The sequence below is a fragment of the Gavialis gangeticus genome, unplaced genomic scaffold (genome assembly GCF_001723915.1).
Source record: "Gavialis gangeticus isolate Ggan-Ray unplaced genomic scaffold, GavGan_comp1, whole genome shotgun sequence".
In the NCBI taxonomy this organism is placed as follows: domain Eukaryota; kingdom Metazoa; phylum Chordata; order Crocodylia; family Gavialidae; genus Gavialis; species Gavialis gangeticus.
In genome coordinates, this window is record NW_017729022.1 from 59,794,486 (window position 1) to 59,806,266 (window position 11,781).

An 11,781-nucleotide genomic window follows, 5' to 3' on the forward strand; every position below is an offset into this window, starting at 1 on the left:
TAAATTCCACATTAAGTTCCCTGTAGCAAATAGGATTGTTTCCTTAGAAACCCCGAGCAGTTTCACCCTGTGAGATGCATAAGCTTAATAAAATCACAGAAGTTAGAGAGGAAAAGAGCTTTATTACATGATTTAGTGCTAAAACCCTTGTCATCCCTGGCCTGAGCAGGATTATTCCTTACAGTATTCTTGCCATAGATATACTCAGTTTAATTCAAACAAGGCAGCTTTCACCCTTTTTTTAAGGTGATAATCCCTCAAGGCCACCTTCTTACAATACAGGTATTTTCAAGGAAGGTGAGTAAGCACTGGGCAAACCATGGTTAAGAAATTCATAAAGTGATCTGGAGGAGAGGCAGGAATTAAATGACGTGTGTTGAGGGGGAGCAGATTTCTCTGTCATGGCCCACCACTCCAAAGCACAGTAACAGGTCTGATGGCAGCAGCAGTCTCTGCCCTATCTCCCTACCACTTCAGAGGAAGAGGGCCTGAGATGCCTGAGAACATTCTCCTTTCTATTGGCATCATGCTGCAGCTCAAATGCTTCATGCTACGTGTGGAAAAAATGCTTGACTAATTAACAGATTATGCTTTCTTAAATGGCATGGCAGCTTAAGTGACTAAAAGTGCTAACCTTTAATATACCCTATTTCCTTACTTCACAGATGAAGGAACAGGTGCTGCTCTCAGTGCCGCAGTGCCGTGCCAACGCAGACGCTGGCTTTGCATCTCATTCAGGGTATACAGTATCTTGTGTGGTGCCTGTCTCCTTGTATAACTTTCATGCATCACAGATACACCCCAGTTCAAACTGATTAATCCGGAGCCCTCTACAAGCATCTTATATGGAATTAAACTACATGTGTCTGTTCTCTGTTCTGTAAACCCTCAAGATTATTAAATGAACCTTGCCAATATGACAGATTGGCAGCCATCTAATCTTCCTTCTGCTTGGCCTTCAAGACAAACCCAGATGTAGAAGAGAGATGGCTGCCCTATGGTATTATATAAAACAGTCTCAGTTTCTAGTTTAAAATGCCCTTACATTCTAACAATGACCCTGTGTCCCAAGTTGATCACAGAACATGCAAAATCTAGTCATTCTTCCAATTCCTGCTGTTAATCTGAGGGCAGTGGGATTGTTGTCCACATCTAAGAGTCTTGGCCTTTTCTCTTGTTTTCACATTGTTTAGGTTGGCTTAACAACTGCTTGGAGTTAACAAGGGGAATTTTAAATAAAGCAGCAAACAAAAACAGTTCTGCATATTCCCATTCAGTGAAGTATCTAAACCTACAATTATTTCCATTGACTTCGGTGGAACTCCTTGCACCTTTAAAGATACACAGGATAGAACTGGGTTAGGGTATTCTGCATCTTCCTCCTGAAACTGTTGGACTGTGCAGAAAGGAATGCAAGATTTGGTGTGGGGGAAGTGTGTGCAAAGAGAAATGTAACTCTGTAGCTTAGTGGGTGGAGCACTCAGCTAGGAAGGGGAATCCTGGATTCTGATTACTGCTTCCTGAACTGTGCATTTTACATTAGTCATTGTATAGTACAGTGATCTCCAACCTTTTTAATTAGGAGATCATCTTTGGCATTTGAAAGCAACCTAAGATCTACTGTGTACTGCCACCATCCCCTCCCCTCCTGCCCCCCAGGTAAATCTGTAGGGAGGAAAGGGGAGGGGCAGATCGAGGCAGAGGGAAAAAAATATTTTGGGGCGCGCCTCCTCCACAGGTAAGTCCCACCCGACTGGGGCCCCACTTAATTTACCCCTGCTCCTGCCTCTGCAGCACTCTCTCTCGCCGCGGGGGCCTCAATCTAGTCCCTGCCCCTTCCCTCCCCCACGGATTGACCCGCTGCGCTGGAGCACATGCATGCATGCGGGCACTCAGACCCTCTCCCCAGCTCAGATCTACCGCAAGAGGTTCCAAGATCTACCGGTGGATCAAGATCACTAGTATAATGGAACAGTTGCCAATAGAAGGGTGAAATATGTCTCCACCTAATTTAGCCCATAGCCTGGTAGGCCAGAGTACTTGTCTGGCAGTAGGAGAAAATATGGATTTGAACCCTCTCAGACAGAGGAGGAGATAAGGGACACATTTACATCAGTGTAATTGTTTTTTACAGTAGTATAAAAAAGAAGTGGATAAATGCTGTACTGCCCTACACCATATAATTTACTCAAATCTGGTGTAGAATGATCTTGAGAAAAATCAGGGTAAACTACATCAGTGTAAGTTACATAACTGTATGTACTGTGCGTCTGCAGCTTACCCTGGGGTAATTTTTCTCAAGGGAAACTGGCTTCTATGCTACTCTGTCACTACTGGCAGGGAACTGTATTATTGCCTGCTGCAAGCAGTTACTTGAAGAGAGTTGGTTATCTGTCCACTCTGGATCCTAGTGTAATTTACAAGTATACAAAACTAATGCATAGTAATCAAAATATCTCCAGTGCTCTGTGTTTCCTATTAGCCAGATATATGAATCTCCCGGCTCAGGGTGTGAGGTTTTTGGACCACTCTTCTGAGCTACCTAACTCTCCCCATAAACTGTGCATGGAATCTAGGTACCTAATCCTGGGTTCCAGTTTGGAGCCAACATCTTCAAGGTTAGGCTTTGTGGTGTCAAGCTCATATCTGCTTACGTCCCTTATTTGATTTAGTGCCTAATTCTAAATTAGTATATTTTTTAAAAGGCAGTTGGAAATGTCTTTATTATTTTAATTTAGATATTTTTTCCTGCCACATGTGGAATCCAACCACTGCATCTCTTTACTTGTAAATGGAATTCATAAGGGGAACTATCCAGTATAGCAGAGCTTCAGTATCCAGGATGAGTGATGTACAAACGTAACTATTCCATCTGTCCAGTGAAAACTGATGCTTTCTGGGAAAATACTGAATCTTGATCTTGACATGAGTAAAAGCAGCTATTTTTACATTTAGTTACTAGATGTGTTTATAAATTTTAAGTCTATCTTAGCCTAGTATTTTTAAAGCCCTGCAGTTTCTCTTTAAAAGAGGGCCACACTATTCGTGTGTCTTCCAGGTAAACTTAGGTATATTCCAGTAATACATATACAGGTCACATTATGGTAAATGATAGGCAGAAATAAATGTAGACATATAATTTGTTGTTCAGCACTGTTTTATGTCCAAGTTGGAGACTAATTCTTCCTCCCTGAGCCAAGTCATTTTGAATGTGATCAGTTTTAGTTCCCCTCCATTTAATGCCCTGAGGCTCATCTTTCCATCTCAAATTAATGTGAAAACCAAAATAACCATCTTGTTTCATCCTCAGTGTGATGAACAGGAAAATAGCTATCTTGTTTTTTCTGAATATTATTTGTGGTTTGGTTTCCCTGGTCAATTTTGTACCACTTCCTCCTTAAATGCAAACATTTAAGGCAGCTTGGAAACAAGGTTTGAACTAGACAGGAAATGAAACAAAAGCTTTGGGCTTACCTACACAAACAAGTAACCTGGAAGAACCTAAATGTGGAACAGCTATTCTGCCCTAGCTCACTTCATAGATGTTCTTATTCTACACTTAGACTGCAGGGCCTTAGAGTTTAGCTCAGTCCACCTTGGGAAGTTACTGTAGAATAAATTGTGCTTTAAAAGTACGCCCTCGCTATTTCACAACTCCCCTGCATAGACCAGCCCTAAGAGGAAAGACAGCTTCAGGTACACACCTTCAAAACAGCTGAGGGTAATAGGATCAACAGGGATGCTATCTTCAGTATTCAGTAAGAGTGTTAGGTCTTGCCTTGCCCTAAAAAAAAAAAAATCAGAAGGCCCAGTTAGTTTTAAAAAAAACACCCTTGAAGAAACGTGAGAAGGTTATACTCAGTGTTTACACTTTGACTGTATTTTTAAGGGGCAGAGGGACTAGGACAGAGATAGACTTTCACTCTAAATCACCTGTTCCAATCTGGCCCCTCCTCAGTAGTGACTGAAAATGAAAATAATTATCAGAGTGGCTCTGTATCAACATGTGCAAAACTTCAGTGTGGCTAGTCCTGGATGAGCACCCTTGTGGTGGAAGACTAACTGGGCTACTGAAATGGAACTCTTTTGTCGTTCCTCATGTCAAGCCTGGGGAGGGTCAAGGAGGTGTTTATTGGCGAAAAAGCTGTTGTGCCCAAAGCTCTCATGCAAGCAGACAGAAATTAAGTGAACAGAGCAGCCAGTATGGTTTCCATTACTAACACCCCAAAGAAAATTAACATAAACTGTTTCCTGTGCCTTTGAAAAGAATTAGTTGAGGTGAAAGCTGCAGTCTGGGGTTTGAGGCCAGATGAGATAATGGGGAAGATAAGGGTGTTGGTTGTAGCCGTTTTAGTCTAAGGACATAGGCAGACAAGGTTCTTTGGGTAAATGTGATATCTTTTATTAGACCAACTAAATAGTTGGAAAAATTATTCTTTGCAAGCTTTCAGGTACAAACACCCTTTGTCAGGCAGAGGGAAGTGTCTGCATCTGGGGGAAAAGATGTATTGGTGATTGACAGCAAGTGGGCTGAAAAGTATTAAGTGAATGGCTGATGACTTTCTCTCTTTTTCCCCCACTCCACACAGGGAAACAGCTGGATGGCATCTGGTAAGTCACTAGATTTAATGTGCGTTAGATACTGAGCAGTATGGGAAGCATTTCCAACAGGACATCATTACATATGCTTCAGCCATTAAGAAATTGTTCTGATGCTGCAGAGAGTGTTTCTGAATGTTTTTAAGGTTCCTGGAAAACAAACTAATTTAGGGCAGACATGGTGTAGGCAAGTACTGTTCAAATCTCTTTGAGCTCTTGCTGATGGACCCGAGTACAAAAAATATTAAAAACAGTTGCATTTTATTGCAGTATCACCCAAAGCTTGTTGACCCTTTCAAACATAGGGTGCGGTCTCTTTTTTTTTTTTTAAGCAGCTCTACTTCTAGCTGCAGACTTGCCAACACACAAGAGTAGGTGGGGAAGTAGGTGGGTGAAAGACAAGGCTTACAAATAAGGTCACATTGTTACTTACTAATGCATGCTTTCTGATACAAAACAGCACTACCCCCAACTTGTTAAAATTCCCACCTCCAGTAAAGTGCCCACTTAGCTGTCCTCTGCTGCCCTGCCAGTGGGCTCAGCCTCCACTCGCTGTCCCATGTTTGTATCCATTTCCGACCATCCAGCCACTCTCTCTTCTCTGCGTACTGGGGTAGTTCATGCTCCAGGCTCTCCCAGTTTCTGATTCCCTGAGGGGACTGGTCCCACAGCTGGGAGTTCTTCTGCCCATCTGGCTGGAGGAGGGAGGCCACAGAGGACCTTGTGTTCTGGCGGGGAGGGGTCTTCCTCCTGTCACCCTTTTTAATGTCTCAGATGTGGCTCAACCACATAATCTCCCACCTATCTGTAGTCTGGCACAAGGCTTGATATTCAGGTGGACCATTTTTATGTTAACATCCCAGCAGACACTGGGATATTAGAATATGATCATAGGAAGGCCATGATCTTTTCTTGAGTCTTGCTACAGTTGTTTGCCTTAGTAACATCCTTAAGTAATAATTGCTGTGGATGATATTTATGCTGAGTAACCCATTTCCTCCTCTCTACATGGCTTATGGCCCTCCCATGACAGGCATACCTCCATAATTGTCCATAAGGATGAATTCTTCTATGGCAGTGGTGGAATTTCCAGCTGTGCACCTGTAAGTTCAGCTTTCCTAAAACTTAATTTTTTCAAGCTCTATTTCCCAAATAAATCCTATTAGTCTGCAAGAAATTATTTCTGTAATCAGGAGAACCTTGCATCTCTGCCCTCTAGAAAAGCAGGAGGTAAAGTGTGTTTAGTCTGAACAGTTTTCAGAATGCAGCCAGGTGAAGTTCTGTTTACCACAGGGACTGGTCACCTCAGGGGGAAAAGGGAAGCTTTTACTAATGATATATATACAGCTAGAAGTTAAAGTTTGTTCCAGCCAGCATTCCAAAGAAATTGTAGGGCTTCCTGCCACTCAGAGTTCAAGAGGGTAAACGCTTTCTGTTACTGAGCTACCTATAGGCAGCCTTGGCTGGTCTTAAATTGAAAGGCTTTTTAATGCTCTGACTTTAATGACTCAAGATACGTAAAAATATGTTCATGCCTTGACATTCCTTCCAGTTCTTGAGTCCAAGCCCAGGCCGTCCTAAACAGAAGTTAGCCACATGTCAGAGGCACAGTGTGGAAAGCATAGACCAAGTGGCAGTATAAGCCACATGAACTCTGTTATTTCATTGTCTAAATGGGGAGTGAAAGGAACAGCAGGGCTTCTCTCAAGCTGACAGTCTAAATTCCTTTCTCTGATCCTAGGCAAACAATGACGGCTGGAATGGCATTATGGACAGTAGGAAATTGCCAGCCTCTAAGTGAATCCATTCTGTCCATTTAGCTTATTTTCTTGGTTTTCAATTTTACAGGGAGGAACGCTGCTTGGCCCCCCAGACTCAGTTGTGGACCTAGGAAACACTGAAGTTACAGAAGAAATTTTCCTGGAATACTTGTCCTCGTTGGGGGAATCGATGTTCCGGTGAGCATTAGCTTTTTTAAATACTTTCTTGGCATAGAGATGCTATATGGTAGAGAAAGGTGGGCTGGGGAACCCTGGGACCAATTCCACCAATACAAAACTTTATCTGCCCAAAAACCTGTTTGGTATTAGTCAAACATTGGGGCTAGATCTAGCATGTTGGCAAGTAATAAACTGCAAGCTATACAACAGTCCAATGAACCTAGACCTTTGGCTAGACTTTACAAAGCATTCTGCCAGGAAACCTGCAGTGCCAATACTTGACAGCAAAACAGGGTCATAATGCCTTGGTGAGAGGATCTCTAGGGAAAATGCACATGGCGTAGGAAACGGTATTTCATTAGCACGTGGTCTTTCCTGAGAATCAGTACTGAAATGTTGCAATAATACATAAACTTGAGATCCTGATGCCACTTGTGTTTGTTAGAGATCCTAGTACACATTTCACAAGAGTAGGAAACATAATACCTGGTGTTCTTGATAAATTCCAAGTTTTGTAATTCATCTGATCTCGTAGCCCATCTGTAGTTTCAGTTGAAGAAACTGGTCCGCACTTCCCCTCCAAAAGACTGTTTTGTAGTATCAGTCTTCTACCCCCACCTCCGCTGAATGTGTAGGTGAACTGACTAATGTATGTTGCTTAAAGAGCCATGCATTCTTTGGGATGCAAGGTGCTTTTCTAAGGGGTTATTTCTCATTATTGATCCGAGTTCTTTTCCTAGCTATGGCTGAGTCTCTCTCTTCTGTTTTTAACTCCTCCTCCTGGGCACAGAGGAGAGTCTTATAATCTCTTTGAACATAACTGCAATACCTTCAGTAACGAAGTGGCACAGTTCCTGACGGGAAAGAAGATCCCTTCCTACATCACCGACCTTCCATCCGAAGTCCTTGCCACGTGAGTTTGGTTTCTTTTTATAAAAGGAGCACACTGTGTCTTGCTAATGTCTAAATGTTTGTTGCCAGAACAGATAAGGAGGAGACTGACATCTGTTCTATTTTATGAGATTAGGAAGATGCTACTTGTTAAACTTTAACATACATGTGTAATGACAGTCTCTGTACTGCACACACCAGGTACAATTGTACCTAAAGAAAGGGTAGAATGTTTTCTCTTTCCACCCTCAGCAAACTTAAAAACAGTTGATTCCCTGTGAATTTGTCTCACTTGGCAAGAGGAAGAGAGGAGGGATGAGAGTGCTTCTAGGTGTACTGTTCCAGGACACTAATACCTTTTTTAAACTTCTGTAGGCTGGGCCTTAGCTCAGGATAGAGCCCAGCAATGCTTAAATCCCCATTTCTGTCCTACTGTAATGGACTCTGGCTTTCCTTAGAGGAGGGCAAAGGGAGGTGAAACTTTGAAGTTGCTCTTGAAACATAAAAGTTATGGTTGATTGGAAGCATTTGGAAAGGAGGGCATGAGAGAAAGTCCTCTCACATTCTATTTCATCAGATTGGAGTTTGGAGACTAACCCAGGCTCCCTTGGTGCATACCCTGAGTTGAGGCGGTGAGAGAACTGCAGTCAGATGCTTGGGGAGCCACTTCCTTAACAGCTCACATAACACTACCCATCTTGGGATGTGCAATACCAATTGATAGGCAAGTTTTTCCAGTCTTGGGAAATCATCTCCTTAGATTTCAAAAGCCTGGTGAAGTCAGACATGGCATCTTGAATGGAAAACTTTCAAAGAGAATCCAGATGCTGTAGAATTAAAATAGGAATTAGTCTTTGATCATTTCATCTGACAGAACAGCCACTTGCACCTTTGCGAGATGTTGGTTTAATGCTCAAACTGGGTCTTGGGCTACTCATGACTATTCAAGACCCCATGCCCTTTCCCTTTTCTAATACACAAAGGTTTCTATTTTATGTTATAGCATTTCTGGCCAAGTTCAAACTTGACCTTCTTCCTCCCTGATTTTCATCCTAACAGCTTCAGTTGGAAACACTATTACTTCTCTGTTTAAAATTATTCATATGATACCTCATGGAAAACTGCATTGCAAAATGAAATTCTGATCTTATATCTAGCTCAAGTAAGTTACTGGAAGTTTCAAACAAGGTATCGCCACCATGCTAGTATTGTATGTTAGATCTAGAGCTGGCTCACCTGAAATCAAGTTTGTACAGACATTCCTAGTTAACTTCTATTCCAAGAAGTGGCTGAGTTTCAGGAGGGCACAAGAAAATCTTGTGAATATCTTTTGAGCACTTGAAGATCTAGGTCTTATTTTTTTGCCTCCTCAGACCCTTTGGACAAGCTTTGAGGCCTCTCCTGGATTCCATCCAGATCCAGCCACCGGGCGGGAACACTTTCAGCAGACACAACGGACAAAGCTAACAGGAGTGGAGGGGTGTGCCCCACCTCACCAGGGCTTCCCCTTTTTAAACACAAATCTACCAGATTTCTATTTTATAATTTCACATCAGAATTAACTCAAAGAAAGCAACAAGATGGTTTTTTAGACTTTGTAGGTGGAGGATTTATCAGGTTGCATGTAAAATGCTACCAAAAAGGTTGTCATCATTTGATAGCATTATACTAATTTATTAAGGCTGTCTTGTCCAAGCACACTGATGCTTTCTAAGTAGCACCCAAGCTAGTGAAGGGGATTTAATTCTATGAAAACTTGAGGACCTGCCACAAAGTTGGGAATACCCACAGGGAAGCACTGAGTTATAAAGCCTAACCATCCCTTAGCAGACTACATCTTTTTTTCCCCACTGCCCATAATATGGAGCATCTACTGCATCCATGATGGGAAAAAACAGTGAGTTTTATAACCCTAGAGTGAGGGCCCACCAGTATTAAAGCCTTCTGAGTAAGTATTAATTTAATGTTGTGTTGTTTGCTCCATGCAGAAGTTGACCTAACCTGGTCAGAACATGTCTAGGAGCATGGTTCCAGGGGAGGAATGTCCTGACTGAATTAGCTGCTCACTTATCAGTGATGCTTTTTTGTTACAACCTTCTATGCAGTTGGGTGCGAGTGGGAGAGCATCTACTGCAGAGGCTCACCAGGAACAGACAGGAGGATACTCAAAAGGGGATACTCACAGATCATCATCCCCTTAAATGAGAAGGGAGAAAAACCGCAGTCGAGTAAGAACAAAATGCAATAAAACTTTTCCTTCTCCCCAAGCTCATCAGTGCAGGTACAAAACCCTTGTAACTTTTGCATGGGAGCTGATGAATCAGTGTTGCATGTGCATTAAGGCAAGAATAGCATGGCAGCTGCATAACAACATGTGGGCTGTGGGCTCAGCCTTCAGCATCTAATTACAGTCACAAAATAGGCAGTAAAAGTCCCAGCCTTGTCTGATATCACAATCCTTTACATGATAGTGGAATCAGAGAGGAGTCTGATTAAGTGCAGGCAGGGAGTAGATATCAGGTAAGCTGTCCAGAAGCAGCTCTCTAGTCTCCATGCAGATTTCCCCAAATTTAAAGGGGAAAAAAAGCAAAGCTGAAGCAGCTGTTTCTAAATCCTATTTTTTCCCTTTTTTTCCAGTGGGTGTCAAAGATATTCAGGGGCTATTGCTGGGAGTGAGCAAGGCTGAGCAGAGATCCAACAGTTGTGTCAGGACTTCATCCTCTGACTAAAGATTACTATAGCCTTTTACAAATCTTCTTAGGGGAAGGAGGTGATGGAGAGGAAGGAGATAAACCAGAGTACTGGTATCTGCTGTTTCTAGTTTAGGAGTGCTTTTTCCCTCCAGCAGTTGGAGTTAGGAAAGACAACGTGAGACGGACTTTTCCATGTGCCTTGTGCAAGGGAAGTCTTATGACCTGCCTCTCAATCTCTAATTGCACCAAGTGCACTGAAAACCTCCCAGGATATTAAAACAAGCGTGTCCTTTCTTTGCTAGGCTCCTTCTCCCCTTGACAACTATTCCAAAAAGATGTATATTAGGAACCTCTCTCTCTCAGCTTTATTCAGTAAGGCCTCCCAAGTAGCTCCCAAGAGTTTGAGGGTGGAAGAGAAGGATGACCTGGTTTCTTCCAGGTGTGTGCAATTCCCCATTGCCCTGGTGTAGCCCCTAGTGCACATGCAAAGAGTCAAATGCCTTCATTTGATTTGGCAGCATTTTACATCCTTTTTGCACAGCTGCAAGTAATTCTTCCAGGACTAGGGCAGTGGTCAGGGTAGCCCAGAATGTCTTTGATTATTTTATCTGCTTGTGCCATCGCAGACCTCTGCAGAAGCCTTTCACTGTAAGAGATTTGCCTCTAGGTTGGAGAAAACATAAGCAGTAGGAACCCAATGGCCTTAGGATCTGGCCTTGCTTTGTTACACAAATTTGTAGCCGGCAGAAAGTGCATAGTATGCAGAAACTGTTGTAAAGTAAGTGCTATCAGACCCCTTCTCTCTTCCTAATCCAGAGGCACTAATAGGCCTTTGCCTTCCACTAAGGAAGGTATAGCTCAGTTTTCATGTGCTGTGTATGTCCTGTCCTTCCTCATTCTGTTGTGTAACTCAGGACAAACCTGTAACCTAGCTTTGTATCTTTAGGGAGACAGTGGTCCTGAACCAGGTGTCTACTTGACTGCCCCTGCCAATTTCAGGACTTTTTACAACTTTTCTGGGAAGGAGGGGAGAAGATGAATGGCTTCTCCTTCTATGTTTTGGAATCTGCCCTTTTTCCCTAGAATCTCAGTACAGAAATAATGCTGCTATGTGAATTACTTGGCAAAATTTTACTCAACTATACTGTGTTGCAATAACAATGCACCTCAGATGGGGAATTCCCCAAAGGGTCATCTCTGTTTAAGACTTAACTCTGGGTTGCACAGCAAATGGACTCTATGAAAAAGAGTCCTCTGCTCTTAACAAATGCAGTTGAATAGTGAGTGCTCACATTCTGTATGCCTTTTAGAAACCCACCCCTTCAAAAGACGGTTATGCATAAGTTGCAGAAACATATACTGAGCATTCCACCCAACCACTCTTATTTATAGGTATATAAAATAGATCGAGATAAATATGTAGTGTATATAATGAAATGCTTCTGCTAGTTGACTGACAAAGGGACAGGGAAACTGAACTTGTTCTCTTGGAAAAGAACAGAATCCCTTTGCCCCAAATCCTAGTTCTGTCTTGTATTGCTGGGGCTGCCCCATGCCATTTTTAAAACATGAATTAATAATGTTGTTAGGCAGAAAGTGATGTTTGGTTTATTCTGTTTTTTTTCTATTACAATAAACAGAATTCCACCAGTGTTGTA

The 11,781-nt window shown here is 42.4% G+C and overlaps 1 protein-coding gene across 2 annotated transcripts in view; it reads left to right on the plus strand.

The window, feature by feature from the left end:
* Positions 1–11,781, plus strand: part of DESI1 (desumoylating isopeptidase 1) — a 21,564-nt gene extending 9,783 nt beyond the window's left edge. Inside the window, exons 2-6 of one of the 2 annotated variants that reach the window (XM_019515095.1) lie at positions 4,590–4,611; positions 5,633–5,702; positions 6,448–6,557; positions 7,330–7,452; positions 8,490–8,793. In XM_019515095.1, coding sequence (XP_019370640.1) covers positions 4,590–4,611; positions 5,633–5,702; positions 6,448–6,557; positions 7,330–7,452; positions 8,490–8,523 — 359 coding nt within the window. In that variant the 3' untranslated portion in view covers positions 8,524–8,793. The other variant, XM_019515094.1, reaches the window with a different exon arrangement.